General features: G+C 39.2%; 1 protein-coding gene across 1 annotated transcript in view; it reads right to left on the minus strand.

Moving 5' to 3' along the window:
• Positions 1 to 16,731, minus strand: part of RASA3 (RAS p21 protein activator 3) — a 92,220-nt gene that overhangs the window by 14,060 nt on the left and 61,429 nt on the right. The window contains exons 7-16 of the mRNA XM_014306626.2: positions 12,611 to 12,690; positions 8,485 to 8,589; positions 7,828 to 7,984; positions 6,898 to 7,046; positions 5,095 to 5,209; positions 4,144 to 4,218; positions 3,185 to 3,308; positions 1,931 to 2,037; positions 1,250 to 1,327; positions 263 to 340 (exon numbers count right to left, since the gene is read on the minus strand). Of these exons, the coding sequence (XP_014162101.1) occupies positions 263 to 340; positions 1,250 to 1,327; positions 1,931 to 2,037; positions 3,185 to 3,308; positions 4,144 to 4,218; positions 5,095 to 5,209; positions 6,898 to 7,046; positions 7,828 to 7,984; positions 8,485 to 8,589; positions 12,611 to 12,690 (1,068 nt within the window). The remainder of the gene's footprint in view (positions 1 to 262; positions 341 to 1,249; positions 1,328 to 1,930; positions 2,038 to 3,184; positions 3,309 to 4,143; positions 4,219 to 5,094; positions 5,210 to 6,897; positions 7,047 to 7,827; positions 7,985 to 8,484; positions 8,590 to 12,610; positions 12,691 to 16,731) is intronic.

Here is a 16,731-nt window from a genome sequence, read left to right on the forward strand (position 1 = left end):
ATCTGCAGCATTCTACAAAGTACACACATCTCAAAAGCTCTAAGCAGCAGCTTGTTAATCCAACCAATTTATTAACTAGAAATAGATGCAAAGAAATTTTACTACTGATGTGTATAATTTGATAAAAGTTTCCTGAATATCAGTTATCAGGAGTCTGCTTTTCTCCACACACCTCCTGGTTTGCCAACAGTATGTATTGCTTTCTAGGATTCAACTTCAACAGCACAGCAGGATTTTTAGAACCTTCACATGTATTACTTACATTTTTTACTGCATCTGCATATTTCTGTTCATTGAAATAGTCATAAAATGTAGCCATGTAAGATTCCTTGAAATTGGCCTGAAATACAAAGCCAAAACCATGCATATCATCATACAGTTTATACAGAAAATATTATTGTTAAGAGCAGCAGGTCAGGAGGAAAACCACTGCAGACAGACAGGTTTTTTTTTCTGGCCAGAATTAAAATAAGCAAAGTACTACTTTCATGTTATAAAGCACACATTCAAGTAGTACCAAACTTTTATTTCAGAGAGGCAGCAGAATGCATTTCATATGTTCAGTTGCTACAGTTAATAATGCATTCTTCAAATGCTTCAAAATTCTGCTTTGGCTTAATTTTTTCCTCCTGACAATAAGTATAAGAAAAAGAATTCTGCTGTCTTGAAGGATTCATAACTGAGGCACACAGTCACCTGTGTGAATCCTAACAGGACCCCACCCACCCCAAATTACCACCAGCTCTAGCAGTGTGGTGCCTTAGGTACACTGATTTCAATCAAACATCCAGAGTATGGGCATCTAGCTCTAATCTCACCACTGACAGAAAACTGAACTGGTATAAAAAGGAAAGTATAGCCCTTTTCCTTACTGGGTGACTTTTCTCAGTTAAGTTTTAAAATGCTGAAACAATCAAGCCCTGTAGAGCTGCTGATCCTGTATCACAGATAAGCAAAGAACTTCACAAGTTCTCCTGATCATTGTCTTTCTTCCAAAGGAAGGAATGAAGAGCTCTGAAACAGACCTCTAGATTGGTAACACAATTTTGCTTTACTGAAATCTAGCTCAGATTAAGGTAGATTTAGTTTTCCTCTAAACATGAGAGGCTTATAATCAAAGCAATCATAACCAGTTTTTCATGAGCCTAGTGCAACTCAAGCATTTTAAAGGCTTAATTACCATTAATGATAAAAGATTTAAAAAATCACTTTCCTAAATTAAGTCATTAAATGAAAATAGCATACTTACAGATTTAGATTTTGATAAGCTGCCTAGTGTTTGAATGGTTTTAGAGATAAGTGTCAATGTTCGAGAAGTCTGAGGATCCTAGGAAGGAGAACAATATTATATGAACTAGCTATTTAAAATAATGAATAGAGGAAGGCAAACTATATTTCTTCTTTCTTATTTCACTTGCAGAAGAGTAACAAAAAATTAGAAAAACCCCTAAGAAAGCACTGGAGGAAAAAAATTGATTTTATATGAAAAGGTTTTTGACTCATAAGCCATCATGCTCCATAGCTTCAGAGATCCAAAGGCAATCGCTTCCAAAACAAAAACAAGGCTGTCCACATCCTTCCCACTCCCAAGAAGAACAACTACTAGAACCTGCCATATGTTGTTTAACATCCAAAATATTTCCAACACTGCTGCCAATCAAGTCAGCATTAATGTGATGTGGCGAGATTGAAGCAATGACCCTTTTTTCCACAGCAGCTTAGACCATCTACCTTGTGTGTCCTTAAATTTCACTCTTCTTCCAAGTTCTTCACATGCAGTCATTCAACATGTGCTTCATATCCAAGACAGATATAACACATCTTTGAACTAACAAGGGTACCTTTCCTGAAGGCTATTGAAAGAATTGAAGAAAGACTTCTGGTGACAGAACCATAAACACAGCTAGAAAAAAACTGATACAGTACTTACTGGATGGTGTGGTGTAAGCTGAAAGAGGTTTGGAGAAAGAATGGCAGGAGCAAAGAACCTCAGGAAAATAAAGCTGCTGACAGCTGTGTACCTTACATCTAGGTCACCTATTAAAAAAAAAAACCAAAAAACCTCTACTCAGCATTTCAATAATCCTTCCTGAAAAGCCTCATGAAATTATCAGAGCCTTGAGAGAGCTCACTCAAGCATGTGCTGGATAATGTATGTATTTGTGAGTTACAGGATTAACTAATGACGGGGGATTTGGAGCCAGAGATCAGCTAGCCTAACCCAAAGAAATGTCAGTGAGAGCATCTTTAAAAAATAACCAGGCTCATAACATAAGCTGCAAGAACACCATTCACTTTTCCACCACATAGGGAATTTCACAGACATCTGCTATTCCATATATGCACTGAAGTATGATGAATAATTTACACAGTTTATGAAACGTTCAACACAGAGGCCAAGTCTCAGCTACCTACTTATAGCCCTGAGCACAAGTGTTGTACAGACGCCTAGTGTATCTATTCCAGTTGGTAGTTACAGAAAATACATTTTATGTATTTATTTAAACATAAAGAGCACGACAGCACAGTCTATGGTTTTCTGCTTGAGCTTGCCTACTCCAAAGTGACTATTTAAAAGCTTAACTTGTGCTACTCTCTCCAGAACTGCCCTACTGTAATCTGCTTCCCTTCATGAAAACACATTGCTTGGTTGTTTTGCTTAATGCTGGTTTTACATTGTGCACCTACTCTCACAGAGTCAAAACAACTAAGAGGGACTGGAAAGAGGTGACAGCCAAAAAACCTTTGCAGCACATGGGCTCCTAGATCAGTGAGCTAGCAGTAACTCCAATTTATAGACTGGCTTTTATTACAAATTGACATATAAGCAGAAAATAATTCCACTGCATGAAATCTGCTGAATAAGCCACTACAAAATCATGAACATTTGAAAATTGAGTATGCTTTGCAAATACTGAACCTATAAAAGATTATCATAATGATCTTTTTAAATGCTGTTTTCCTTAGAAAGATGTTTAAGAAAAAACTCCAACCATCATCAAAAATCATGTTCCTTTGTGGAATGAATAAATGATGAGAAAACAGCATTAACATACTGCAAATATTATTTTGGATAAACTGCTGTTCACATACTAAATTCAACAGGGATTATGCAGACTGCTAGACTACACCTGTATTTAAAAGCTATCAGGTATGCAAAATAAAATTATATCTATAAACTCACCTTGAAAACGTTTGGCAGCTGATTCTCTCAGTGAAAAGAAAATATCACACATCACTGTAGGACAGCTTACACCAGATTTTGTAATTACAGTAAAAATGCGATCAACATACTGCCTCAGATTTTCCTGAAAAAATGCAAAGATTATGACAAAATTAGTGTAATTTTCTGCTGTGCAAAGTGGCACTATTCCTGGTTTTATTCATAGTGGCATCATTAAAAGATTCCCACTTTCAACATTATGCACTTGAAAAACAAACTCTCACTCAATTATACTGTTTGGGAAATGCATATATTCAACAAGAAGAGTAAAAATATCATTCCTATTAAACCAAACATTAAATGACACAGCAGTATGGCAAATCATTCCTTCCTCTAGCACTGTTTACTACATCATCAGCAGAATCATAGAATCATTAAAGCTGGGAAAGATCTCAGATTACTGAGTCCTACAGTTAACCCAGCCCTGCCAAGTCCACCACTAAACCATGTCCCCATGTGCCACATCCACAAGCCCCTTGTACATTTCCAGAGAGGCCAATTCCACCACTTCTTTCAGCAGCCTGTTCCAGTGCCTGACCACCCTTATGAAAGTTTTCCCCAATATGCACTTTAAGCCTCTCCTGATGCAACTTGAGATCTCTTCCTCTCATCCTGTCACTTGTTACTTGGGAGAAGAGGCCAACCCCCACCTTGCTACAGCCTCCTTACAGCTGAAGAGAGAGTTCTCCAAGGATAAGTTATCCTCGTCCTCAGGGCAGCAGGAGAAGTCATTAACTTTCTACAGGTATTGCATTTATAGCATAATGTAAAGCTGTTGTGAAATAATTCTAAGGGTGGTGCCAAGAAAGCTTACAGTGTATTCTAATGAATGACAAAATTATTTGCAAGATCAAACTTCTGAGGACCTCAGTTAAACTTGATGGCATAAACAGAGACTGTCTTCAAAATCTAATGCATACCCTGTTATTTTCCAGGTTTTCACCATCTTTTAATTTCACAGGATCAATTTCACAAGGTTTATGGACCTGGCAGATCTAGAAAAAAAATACAGTTAACAATTGACATGTAAATTTATCTACAAGTACAAAAAGTTTTGTAAAAAGCTTAATAGTTTAGCTTTTGAGATGAGATATAAAAGGCAAAAGCCAACTTTATAAACAGTATTTTTTCTTTTAACAGCAAAGGTAAATTATGTATGATCTTAATTTTTTTCCAAAAAGCAGCATTAATTCATTGTAGCCTTTACTTCAACTGAAATGCAGAATGGTTCTTTAGACTTTCTCAAGCAAACCTGTCCAAGAAAAGTCCTATTTTTTCCAAAACAGTCAACTTTGAAAGTATATACATATTCTTTAAAACTTGGCATTTTCTGATGAAATATTAAGACAAGATCAGCTGAAGAAATTGCCAAATCATTTGAAGGAAGTCTGTGGTCTGAAAGTATTGCCCAATTACAGCACTAAAACATCCACACCCACCATTCTGGACTGGATAGATAATAAACCATTGTTCCAATATGTGCATCACATGCACAGTTATCTCAGAATAACTGCATCCCTTTAAACCCACTGGATGAAATGCATTATTTATAGCTTCACAACAGCTTTCTATTGGATATACTATTTATCAATTTCTCATAAACAATATAGCTAGTTTCTATAAAACACGGTAATGTGGCTTAATAAATCGAAATTTTACTTTCCTTTAATGCAATCCAACTGTTTCTGAATTGGGCAACTCAGCTGTGGCTAACCTAACAAACAGGATTTTAATGCAGAAACAAGCTATTAATAGCTATTAAACATTACTCTTACAAAGTGTTCTTAAAGTGAGAAACTATAAACAGTATTTGTTCCCTGAAGGCCTTTACAATGATGTTTTACCAAATAAACAGTCTGAACTGTTCTTACCTCATCTATAATTGGCTTTAGTGTAACTTGCAGATAATGCATCCCTGCCAGTTTCATTGTCTCATCAATGCATTTGGAAGTTAACGAGTTTCCTCTGAAAATGGTGTTTGGATCTCTGGAAGTGAACAGTTTTCTGTAATTTAGTCTCTTTGTAATGAATTGCTAATACATGGAAATAAAAGCAGCAGTGAAAGGTCACAGAATTCTAGGTTTGAATATACAAGCAAAATCTCCCTTTGACACCACACTGCCATTAAATGCAGTCATGCAGCATTTAGTGCACTTCCAGGGTCTAACAGAAAAGCAGCAGCCTTGGAAAACTCAGAGGGACTACAGATCTTCATTGTATTAGCATTGTGTGCTCAGTGCACTATCCTCATACACAGTGATACACAGGCTCAAATCAAAGAGGTCTACAGCACAAATCTGAGAAACACATCTGTTTTCACAGGCTACTGAACACTGCTGATTTGAGTAAGGGAAAGAGGCAGGGATTAGTCTCACAACTACGCTGGACATTGCACACAACCTACTACTTGCACCTACAAAATAAGTACTTGTGAGTTGGGAGGAAAAAGAAAACACAGGCTCCAATGGCACAGCCATATTTTCTAAGGGACTTGGAGCACTGTTCTGTGATAACACAGTGCAGACCCCAGTTCAGCCCTGATAACTGTGTGGCAAAGTGGCATCTTGCAGCCTCTCAGGTTTGCCTAAAACTCTCTTGCACAGAGCTCATCTTGTATTAGACACACAGCCTCTGTGACTGATAAAGCTTCAGCCAACTGCTCTATCATGTACCTGTACCTCCCTGCTCAGCAATTTACTTTATGCAAATTGGTACATAGCCAATGATCTCATCTACAATATGTATATTTGCTGCTTTTTTATCAAACTAACATGACTGACTAGGGATCAGCAAGTTTTCTCATGCTACAGCAACCATGCTGTTTCAGTCAACCTGCAGTTCAGAAAAAATACACCTACCTACAGGAAAGAAAACACTCGATCCCTCAGACACTCTGAAAAGAGCAACCCACACAAAGACTTTATTTTGTACTAAGGAAGTTTGCAGTCAGTATCTGTCATTCCACTTGACTCCCAGTTCTCTCTTCTACTGTTAGTCAAGAGCATGACTACACAGACAGAAGGATTGTGGCAGCAAATATTCTTTAGGATCTGCTCGGTATGAACACTAGATCTTACACTATTGAACTATCAGCCCACCAATAAGTCAAACAAGGAATTAAAAAAAAAAAGGCAGCTGAAAAAAACCAACTTAATTTTCTGCCCTCCCATGTCAAATTCAATCCCATCCTTAATCCTTCATTAATCCTTCACCCTTTAACTGGGATGACTAGACACACAGCTTGCCTTAAATAGTTATGATTGGAAGAAACTTGCTTGTTGTTTAGAACAAATTCAACAAACACTTACTCAGCATAAAATGATTTATTAGCACACAAAGCTGAAATTATTTCATATGAACAGCTGAAAGTAATGTAGAATTTCAGTTATCATATATACTCAAGACTGAGTAAAAATCCCCGCTCTCACATGTTAGAATAGTCCTGCAAATAATTTCCACAAAAAATTATGGGAACTCCTCCCTAAGGTCAAATTAACCAGATCTTGAGAGCAGTGAAAGAATTTAGAAAGAACTCTACCACACAGCTAAGAAGAACAGGAATGACCCCACCATTTTCTTCTGAAATTGCATATTTCTAGAAACTGAGTGGAGGATTCTGGCACTAGCCAATGCAGTTTAGGTATTTTTGACAGCAGTTTGGTTTTGGTACTTACTGAGTTCTCTTCACTTCAGCATTCGCAATGGCACTTATGAAAGGCACAATTCTGCCATAGTGTAAGAAAAGCCTGACCAGAGGTATGGCTGCTTCCTGCTTTTCTCTGCAAACTTCACCCAAAATATGTGCAGCTGATGCTGAAACAGGCTGAACGGTGGAAGATAAAAACTTAGAGAAATCCTTCCAGAACAACCACTCTTTTTTTCCAATCCCATTAGCTTCTTAATGCAGAACCCCCCACAACATTTGCAATGGCCAGTTACCCAAATGCCTGTATATAACGTGGGTGGATGCCACATCCCAGTTTTTGTGGGCTGTAAGTTCTGGTCACAAGAGGGCAGCAATTTAAAAACTACTACAGTACAGTCTCTTCTGATCTCCCACATTTTTAATGGCTGTCTTTTCAGTAAATGTCACTTGCCTGGGAAGCAAGTGAAGAGAAAGAAATTCTATCTAACCCTTTGCAATTTCAAGTCCCAGTGAGTACAGAAGGAGTTCTTTTAGTGAAAAAACAAAAGCACCATTACAACTGTAAAAAGTACACATAAAGGGACACATGGTCCAAATCTCTGATGTTTCAGGACTAGTTCTTGGTTTGGGTTTTTCCCAATTATGCAAACAAACCTGCTCCTGTGTCCAATGAAGGTAAACAATTGAAATTAAAAAATCACCGAGAATGTGCTGCTGCTAAAAAACCACTGTGTTCCTGGGTCTGCCTTCACCCACAGAACACAGATAAAGAGCTCTGCAAGGACTGAAAACAAGCACAAGGGATATGCAGAGCTTAACAAGGCTCTGAGGTCTGAAAAGGAAGAGCTGACCTCTCTGGTAATTACACAACTATGTTGTCAGCAAGATAGTGACAAATCTTCAGAGACCCCTGTGAAGATGATCTGCAAGTAAACAACCAACAACACTAGCAAATTACCTCAACATCTGCAGATTTTAGCAGGACATCTCGCAGTGGACTGTAATAGTCTGAGGAAAAAACATGGTCCTCAGTGTAAACCACATTTAACCTCAAGGAACCAAGGTCATCAGGCTTCAATGACTTGTTACCATTATCTCTGGGCTGCAGAAAATACCTGATATGCAAAAAATAGGACAGAAACTTAGTGCTGAAACACAAGATCTTCTCAGGCTATACATGAGCATAGAGAAACTCTACAGATACACAGAGTATTTATATATGTATCAAACTCTTGAGAGTTCTGAATCAGCCTTCTTAATTAAGTTTGCCAGTCTGTTTTGCACCAACTGCAACATGGGAAGTTCTGAACACAAAGATTTATGTAGATATGATTAAAAACCCACACACTAAAACCATAGCACTGCTGATGAACTGCAGTAAATAATATAAAAACAACATACTAGAACTCCCACATGCTACAGAGAGGCAGACTGAAACCTCTAATCATATTATCAAAATTTCTTGTTCTTACACTTGCTAAGATTACTTTGGCTTGCTTACAAAAAAGATACAACTTAAATCCATTTAAACTTTATCACATAGCAGTAATTACTCTTAAGTCTTCAGAGTAGACATATGTTTCTACTTATTCTCCAAAAGAAAAATGTCAAATACCATGCTTCATAAGAACTGGACTGTCGGAGAAATTTCAAAGGGAGTCTCAGTTCTCCTAGAAACTCGTCACCAAACTTCAAGTTACTGGCATTCCAAAGATCAACCCTGTAATAAAAACAAATAATTTAAAATACTATTAAGAAATTAAAACAATACTACTACTAATAAAAAAACCCAACATTTCTTCCAAATTTGTTAGGGTTTTTCCCCTGAAGTCTATGAGTTAGAAAGACTTGAAATTGTACAGCAATCATTTCCAAATAGTAAAGAGATAACCTTACCTTAGACTTCTGAAGCCTTACAATTCACCTCCATAAACCATCAGTGAAAAATATCATTCAGATTAACTTTTCTCATCTGTACTGTTTCCACTGTCCATATTGATAAAGATTCAGATGGCTGTCTGGCTACCCCAGATAATGGAAAAATACAGGTAAAATGGACACCAGGGGAAAAAGTACAAAGTTATTTAAGGACTACATATTGTCAATCCCTGTCTAATTTGGGATTACTAACAGCTAAGTGGCAGCTTTACAGAATTAGTTCTACACATTTTTTTCCTGTTTCTAGCTCTTAGGAAGACTCCTGTGTCAAGCATATATACTTATGGCACCTAAACTGGTTCTGTAGGGTTATTTAAAACTGTAGGATAGTTCTACCATTCAGTAGAATCTGTGTACTGGCTGAGGCTTACACAAATTTTGGCACTTGGTCCCTCACATCTGGGAAGTTCTGGTATCTATCTGTAGATGATCCTTTCTTCCTTTTCATATGCTCTTCAATATCTGGATGGAAAACAACTGCACTGAGATTCAAAGCAGAAGTACTGGTGTCCAACCCAGCATGGAGGTTAACTCTACCATACCCACCTTGAGGCAAGGGTTTCACACTCCCAGGGTATTTGTTTCTGTATGTATTTTAAGGTTTTCTCTAAGAGCTATTTTTATTAAAAAAACAAGATCACCTGACTATTTTGCAGCTAAGTGACAGCTTGAACGTGCCTTAAACTTTTGGGGGGAATGATGGTACATGGAAAGAAATGCAAGTTTTCAACTAATGACAATTTTTAGAAGAGCAACTTTAATTTGGATAAGGTGCAAAGGCTTCCAGTTGTGGACTTATTTACACAACCCACCTGGTGCCAAGCAAGTCACAGCAGACTGGCCAAGGAACAGATGTTGACAGCCCTGTTAAAGGTTTATCCTATCTTATGCAAGCACAGAATGTGTTACTTTTAAATCCTCTGAGCCTTGTATCTCTCAACAGTGTCTCCTGCATCAGCTGTCATACACTAGACACACCATCAGCTCACACTGCATGCCTGCTAGGTAAAGCTCTTTAGACTCTGATAATTTGGACAGTATTTCTGCAGGGCAAGAACTCTCCAAAAGGAAAAAAACTTCTTTGAAAATTCGACCTTCTCTCTCCTTTCTCCATATTTGATGGTTTATTATCTTACAAACCAGTTCAGACAGCTAAAAAGCAACTTCAGGAGGAGAGGAATCTTTAAGCCTATTTACACAGTCAAACTTAAAATTTACCAAGTATTTACAGGCAACTGGTTTCTAGTTTATCCAAACTCGTTTAAGATACCAACTAGCAATATCAAACACAGACAGCTAAAGGTTTTCCCCAAAGTTATAGAAAAAAAATCAGTGCAAAGGATCTGTACAAGAGAAACTAAAAATTCAAAGTAGATCTCCCACTACACAGTAGAGCAAAGCAGGCATGCAAATTCTGAAGTTATTGGTTGGTGCTCTTGGAATACAAAGAACTAACAGAACTTATTAAAAATGTTAAGACACAGATCTCAGAGTCTAAAAGATCACTGTTTCCCAAGATTTTTATAAGGCAAAATTATGACAAGTGTTATTCTGAAACTGGTCAGACTGTAGTCACAGAAAGAAACAAACAGGAGAGAGGGGGAGGAGAAACAATGAATTCACCAGAACATCTGGTCCCCAAGTGCTGATATGCCCTGCCTACAACTTCCTACACCCACTCAAAAAGAGAAAACTTTTCATAGCTTTAGAGAGAAATCATGAGAGACTAAGTCTCCTCTTTACCCTGTGGAATTGTATCTTTCTCAGGAAAGGAAAAAGAAAACAAATCCCCAAACCCATAAATTGTATGATCTGTCCAGAGGGCCTGGGGGCAATCTGACTCTCACTAAACAGAGTGGAGGAAGTAAGCGGGGGTGGAAGGGGAACCCAAGATGGAAACAAAAACACACTGTCCCACAGGGGACAAAAGCTCTGAGGAGAATTTGCCCAACCAAGACTGACACTTTATCTGCTTTTGCCTGTTATTTAAGTGCTCAATCTTTTCCCAACTATTTTGCAAGCTTTCTCTAAAATTATTCAACTGTACCACACTGTGCTGTATTGGTTTTCAGGAATTATAGACTTTTCTGAAGCTCAGCTCCACATCCTTTATTGCTGCAGATGAGTCATTTGTCCAGAAAATATACTTAGCAAGTAAAACAACTCTATAATTTCATTTAGTCCAGTAGTACAAAATAAGAATATAATTGAAATATTAAGCAATATGTAACTGCTGTACACCAATGTCTAGCATCTCCTTCAAAACTATCAAAAAAAATCTATCAAAGAATCCTAGCCTTCATTTAAAATCAGTGCATGGCTGGGCACCATGGTTATAAAGACTAGACTGGGACTTCTGAGACATGGTGTAGTGGCCCAGCTCATCACATACATCCCCTGGAATATGGGGCATGCTACTTCATGTCTGCCTACACAAGGCAAGCTTAGCAGAAATCCTGGTGCTAGGACTGGGTCACCTGCTGTGCTGCAACACTGACACCACCAAAGCAGCTCAGCCCTGCACCTGGGCCCTTGCTTTTGCTCCCATGAGTCAGCTGTGGGTTGCCCTAAACCAGCTACCCTTGCACTGCCTGATGCAGATGTTCTCTGTGAAGCAGCACAGCTCTTGCCTCTCTCATGTATGAATATATATATTTATGAATAGCTAGATATGAATAGCTTCCCTTTCCTGCCTCAGAGCCATGGCAAACACAAACCTATCAATGCTCCTGTAGTGCTGTCACACTGCACTGACAGGCTACACGAGCCAGCAGCTGTCACATCAGAAAAGCCCTCGATCCATTCATGAACACAGATGTGTTTTGCTTGCTGGGAGTAAGTATTGTTCCCCTTTCCTGGTCTCCCCTCCTTTCCTTAGAGCCAGCGTGATCCTGAAGGAACTATGGAACTTCCTGGGAGCCACCTCACTGCCTCTGTAGCAAGAACATATTGGGAGAGAGGCAGTGCTACTATTCTTCATCCAAATACTACCATAAAGGAGAGGGGAATTTCTCACCACCTGATGCAGAAATAGCAGTATTCATTTACTGTGCACCAGATGGCCCAAGCCTCCAAGATCCAATAGTATCTGATGGTAAGACACATGTGACACTTTCAAGTTTTGCACCTCCTATTATTTTCTCACCCCTCTTTATACTCACCTGTCCCCACAGACAATGTTGACTGGCCTCAGCAGGTTTTAAATAGTACTAAGAGGGTTGCACAGGGTGGGGTGGGATTTTTTTTTGGCTTTGAAATCAGAATTGCTTTTTTCCTGTGTGATTGATTTCACTTTTATCATACCAAATCTTGCAATAAAGGGTTAAAGTTGGAAGGCAAAACCGATGAAAAACTGTCTCTGCCCCAGGAAATCTCGAGTTCAGGAGACTCCTTTCAGGGATGAAGGACCTTATTTATACAGGTTGCTAAAATTAAGTGATAAAAGAAAATACATTCTGTAACTTAGAGCATCACAAAGTCTTTGGGCTGTCCTGGGAAACTGAGGGAGGGAGGAAAGGAGAGCCCAGACATAAAAGGCTGTGCTTAATGACAACTACATATCAGTATACATATACAGTGCACATGAGAAACAAAGCAAAATAATAAGGATCTCTCCTGCATCACACATATTCAAGACAGAATCTACAGGACCGTGGAGATTAATAAACATACAGATACAGTGACAAAAACTCACCTTGATTTATCAATAGAAAACCCATGCTTGCCACTTTGTAAACAGAGTCTACTACAAAGTTACACAACTCTGGAAGATAATTTTGTGCTAATAACGCATTTTATATTACCTAATCTCCATTTTGTCCACTTCATCTACATCTTCAATGTCAAAATGGGATTTCTTGTTGTAGCTACTGGGTCTTGTAACCTAATAAAAAGGAGGAAACTTTTAGCAGCTTGATCTGATACAAAAACATTCTGATGTAACTTTCACAAAGCTTTGGAAGAGCACATATTTTACTATCAGCAGTAACTTCAGTCCTGATACTGAAAACATTCATGCAAGTGAATAAACATGTTGACTAAACAGATTACTGACTATAAAGTAGTGGTTACACAATCATTTCCAAAAGTAAGCAGACAGTCCATACTTTTCTTACAGAGAAAGACCATCTTTAATATTACTACAGCACTTTAAGTTTACACTGACAACAGAAAAACACCATTGAAAGGAGCGCCACTTTCATAATCCATCCAGGGAAAGAAAAGGGCAATTAATATTTGTTTTAAACACAGCTGTACAACAGATGCCCTGAGGCACTTTGCAGAGCACAGGGGAGGAACCACAACCACCTTTAAAAACATTTTGCAGTGTATCCAATTAAAATTAGGAAGTTCTTCCTGTCGTGATATCCTGGAAGTTAAATTAACTTGCCCATACAACAAACACCAAGCAGACCAAGAGACCCTAGCCTGTGTTCTGCATACCAGAATACAGAAGCAGCTGCATAGTTCACCAACCATATTTGCAAGACTGATTAAGTGGAAAGCACAGGCAAAGAAAAAAGGAAAAAAGTACAGAGCATCAGCATAGAAAGTTTTTGTAAAAACATTTCTTAAATGTGTGTACAAAATGTTTTCTACCATGATTGTAAGAACAGTTTGGTGGTTGTATTTTTGCCTAATGCGTCAGAAACTTAAGAAAAAGGCTACCCCACCCAGCTGAAACCACAGCAGGAACTGATCAAATGCAAGGGTGTATGATGATGTGTGGGTTCAGCTCTTGGTTGCACACAGAAGCTGAACTTTATTGTATGTTTGAATATGCTTGTGGCTTAATACTCCTCACCCACAGAAACGGGCTTTTATTGTAAACTTGACTATTTGATTTTTTGTACTGTACATGAGATGCAAATGGCAATTGAGGGAGGCAATGATACAGCTGCCTAAGTGGAGAGGAACCAGAAAACAATCTTTGGCAGAGGACACTCAGAGCCTTTTTATATGTGTATGTGTGAGGCAGGCAACATTTTCAAAGTGATACACAAGAACTAAAAGATACTACCAGAGCACTGGAGACCAAATGCTCCAGACTAATGGAATCAAATGCACCTGGTAAGCCCAAGAGCACAGTGGATTTAAATACAGTCTACAACTTCAGCAGTTACACACAAATTTCCTCATCCTAGCCTTGCAAACACTTCACTGTTTCTGCAAACTATCCTACAGGCCTGCAAATGATAGGTTCTACTACCATTGTGAAGCTTATGGTGCAATTTTTAATAATCAAACAAACTTTTAAGTCTCTTTCTACCTGAAACACAGGAGTTGTTACAAAAAGCTGTAGCATAGGTGTAACTTATGGCATGTCCCTTCTATGTAAACACTTTCTCAGAAGTTTTGCTGGAATCTGCATGTGTCACATCTCTCTGTTCACCCATATGACTACTTAGTGTGCAGATCGATACTGCTCAAGAGTGGTATTCCAAAAGGGATAGCTGTATGGAACTGGAGATGAGGAACCTCCCAGTCCACAGTGCTAAAACAGCTGACCCACAACATTGTACAATAAAGGGGGCATAACTGCTGTGTTGTCCCTTTCACCTGGGAAAGCTGGCAGGCCATTTATCAGCTGCTCAGGTTTTTTCAGCACATGCAAGTTTACAAACAGGTCCCCAGCACTTCCTTCTTGAATTCCTGTAAGAGGACCATTTTCCTGTAGCTGCACACACAGCTCCACACCACACTGCAGCTGAAGCAGTGGTGAAAATGGCTCTATCAGGTGCAAGTTTCACTCACCACACCCCTCAAATAAGCTCTTCTACTTCCCAAACCAACAATAAGCTATCTTTCACTTAGAAAATTAAATCTGTGTAACTTTTTGATTGTAGAAAGGAAAGCACCCATTCACTGTCTTTTACAGACCAGCTTCTTTCTTGGAGGCTTGGACAATCACTGTGCTAGCAAGGCTGCAGAAAAGCTGATGAAGCTGTTCAGAAGCAGAAAGTGACACTGCTGTTGACAGCATGAATCTCTCAGCTCCACAGGAATTGGAGCTCTTCCTTTGCATGCACCAGCCACAGGTCTGCCCACACCTCATTAGTGAATGTATTTCCCAGTCACAGCAGTTCTACTGAACCTTGTTCCTTGAAGATATTTAATCTGATTTGAACTAACTACTCTCAAAATGACATAAATCTATGATGGCTCTGAGTGCAGAGCTGTTTATATTTCAGAGCTCTGGCTGATTCAGTCATTTCCCAAGCTCTGCTCTTACCACCACAGAATTCATTTTGCTCGGAGTTAGCAGAACAACTGTGGCAAGGGCTTGAGTTCAGGTTTTACTTGTGCTGGTACTTGCACACAACCCAGCTCTCACATAAAGGCAAGCTAAGCAAGCCCCCAGCCCCCTGTCTCTCTCAACTCCAGCTGGAAGATGCTTTGTTTCTCTCCTTCCTCTCCCAGCATGGCACCACCTGCCAAGTTCAGTGTTTAAATACCAAACATTTTCTGTTTCTGCAGCACACAGAAGGATGAGGAATCAGGTGAAGTTTTTGTGGCTTACAGTCTGAGTTCCTGGACTACATTCTCATTAAAAAGTTCTCACTGACAGGCTCCTCCAGAACTGCCCATGTTAAAATAAGGAAGCCCATCTTAGTTTACTTACATACAGCATCACTCTGGTATCACTGCCAATTCCACAGTTCTGGGCCAGGTGAGGGACTCAAATCCTGGCTGAACACACAGACACCTGAGTGCAGTTTCAACACTTGGTCTCACAGGACCTCTGCCCCTCCAACTGTGCCCATGTAGCAACTCCACAGAGCCTCATGAAGCCAGGAACCACGCACAAAAGTTCACTGCAAGGAGCTATATCCTATATCTTAGGACAAGATGGGCTGGTTAGCAGAACAAAGATCACCTCAGAAACCTATCCTGGCCTACCCTCGTGGCTCCCAGCCCTCCAGGCACTACAGAAAGCGCTCCTACCAGTCAGGAACTTGCTACATCTGTTCCTTGTATCCAAACACATTACATCAACAAGAGCATGCTGCTGCCGGTATGACAGACTTTGATTGGTCAGTGCAACTACTGGCTCCTAGACAAAGATGGTGGTTTGCAGGAGAGGGAAGACAGCAATGCCAAGAATGACATGTGCACTTCAGATCTGCACAGTGCAACAGCACTTGTATGGCTCCTCTCTCCCTAGCTTCCCTTCCTGATGGGGCTGTGGCACAGAACTGATTCCAGAAACCACATCCCTAGGTGCCATCCCTATGGCAGCAGCAATTTCTAATGCAAATATGACCTGAAAGATGCAAGCCATAGGAGCAGAAAGGGTTTTTCAATCCATGCCAACTGTGCTACACTAGCTTTTTTTTCATCAACTTCATAATTACAGATACTTTTTTGAGGTGTCTACTGAAATAGAACAGTCAAGCATAGACCAGGACTATGATATCCAAGAGAAAAAGAGAATGATACACATACTTTAGAAGACAAAATGAAAAGTTTCAAGAGAGATCTAAATTATAAACACATGCACATATATGTATGGACACACCACAATTAGAGCTACTCTTGCCAAAAGGAACCAAAATGAGGACTTTCATATACGTCATACTTTATCTTAACTGGACTTGTTGAAAATGCTCTGTATTAAATAAAGCTATAGAGGTTTTACCCACTTGGAGAAAAGGCACCAGTATTGCAGCAGACTGGTAGACAGCCAGAACAATCAGTTTAAGTGTACTTTTCCTCTACAGTTTTCAGTATTCCTAAGGAGATAACCCTTCCTCCCAGTGACTGGGAAAGACAGGGTGGAGCAGCTATAAAAACACAGACTAAGAAAAAAATATAATTTCTCTGCATGTGTGGTTTGTTCAGGTTTTTTGAACTAATTTTTAAATGTGCTTTTTCCAAAACTCTCATGGGGTGAGTTGTGATTAAATGTAAAGCCTGTTGCTCC

The sequence above is a fragment of the Geospiza fortis genome, unplaced genomic scaffold, assembly GCF_000277835.1.
Source record: "Geospiza fortis unplaced genomic scaffold, GeoFor_1.0 scaffold192, whole genome shotgun sequence".
Taxonomy (NCBI): Eukaryota; Metazoa; Chordata; class Aves; order Passeriformes; family Thraupidae; genus Geospiza; species Geospiza fortis.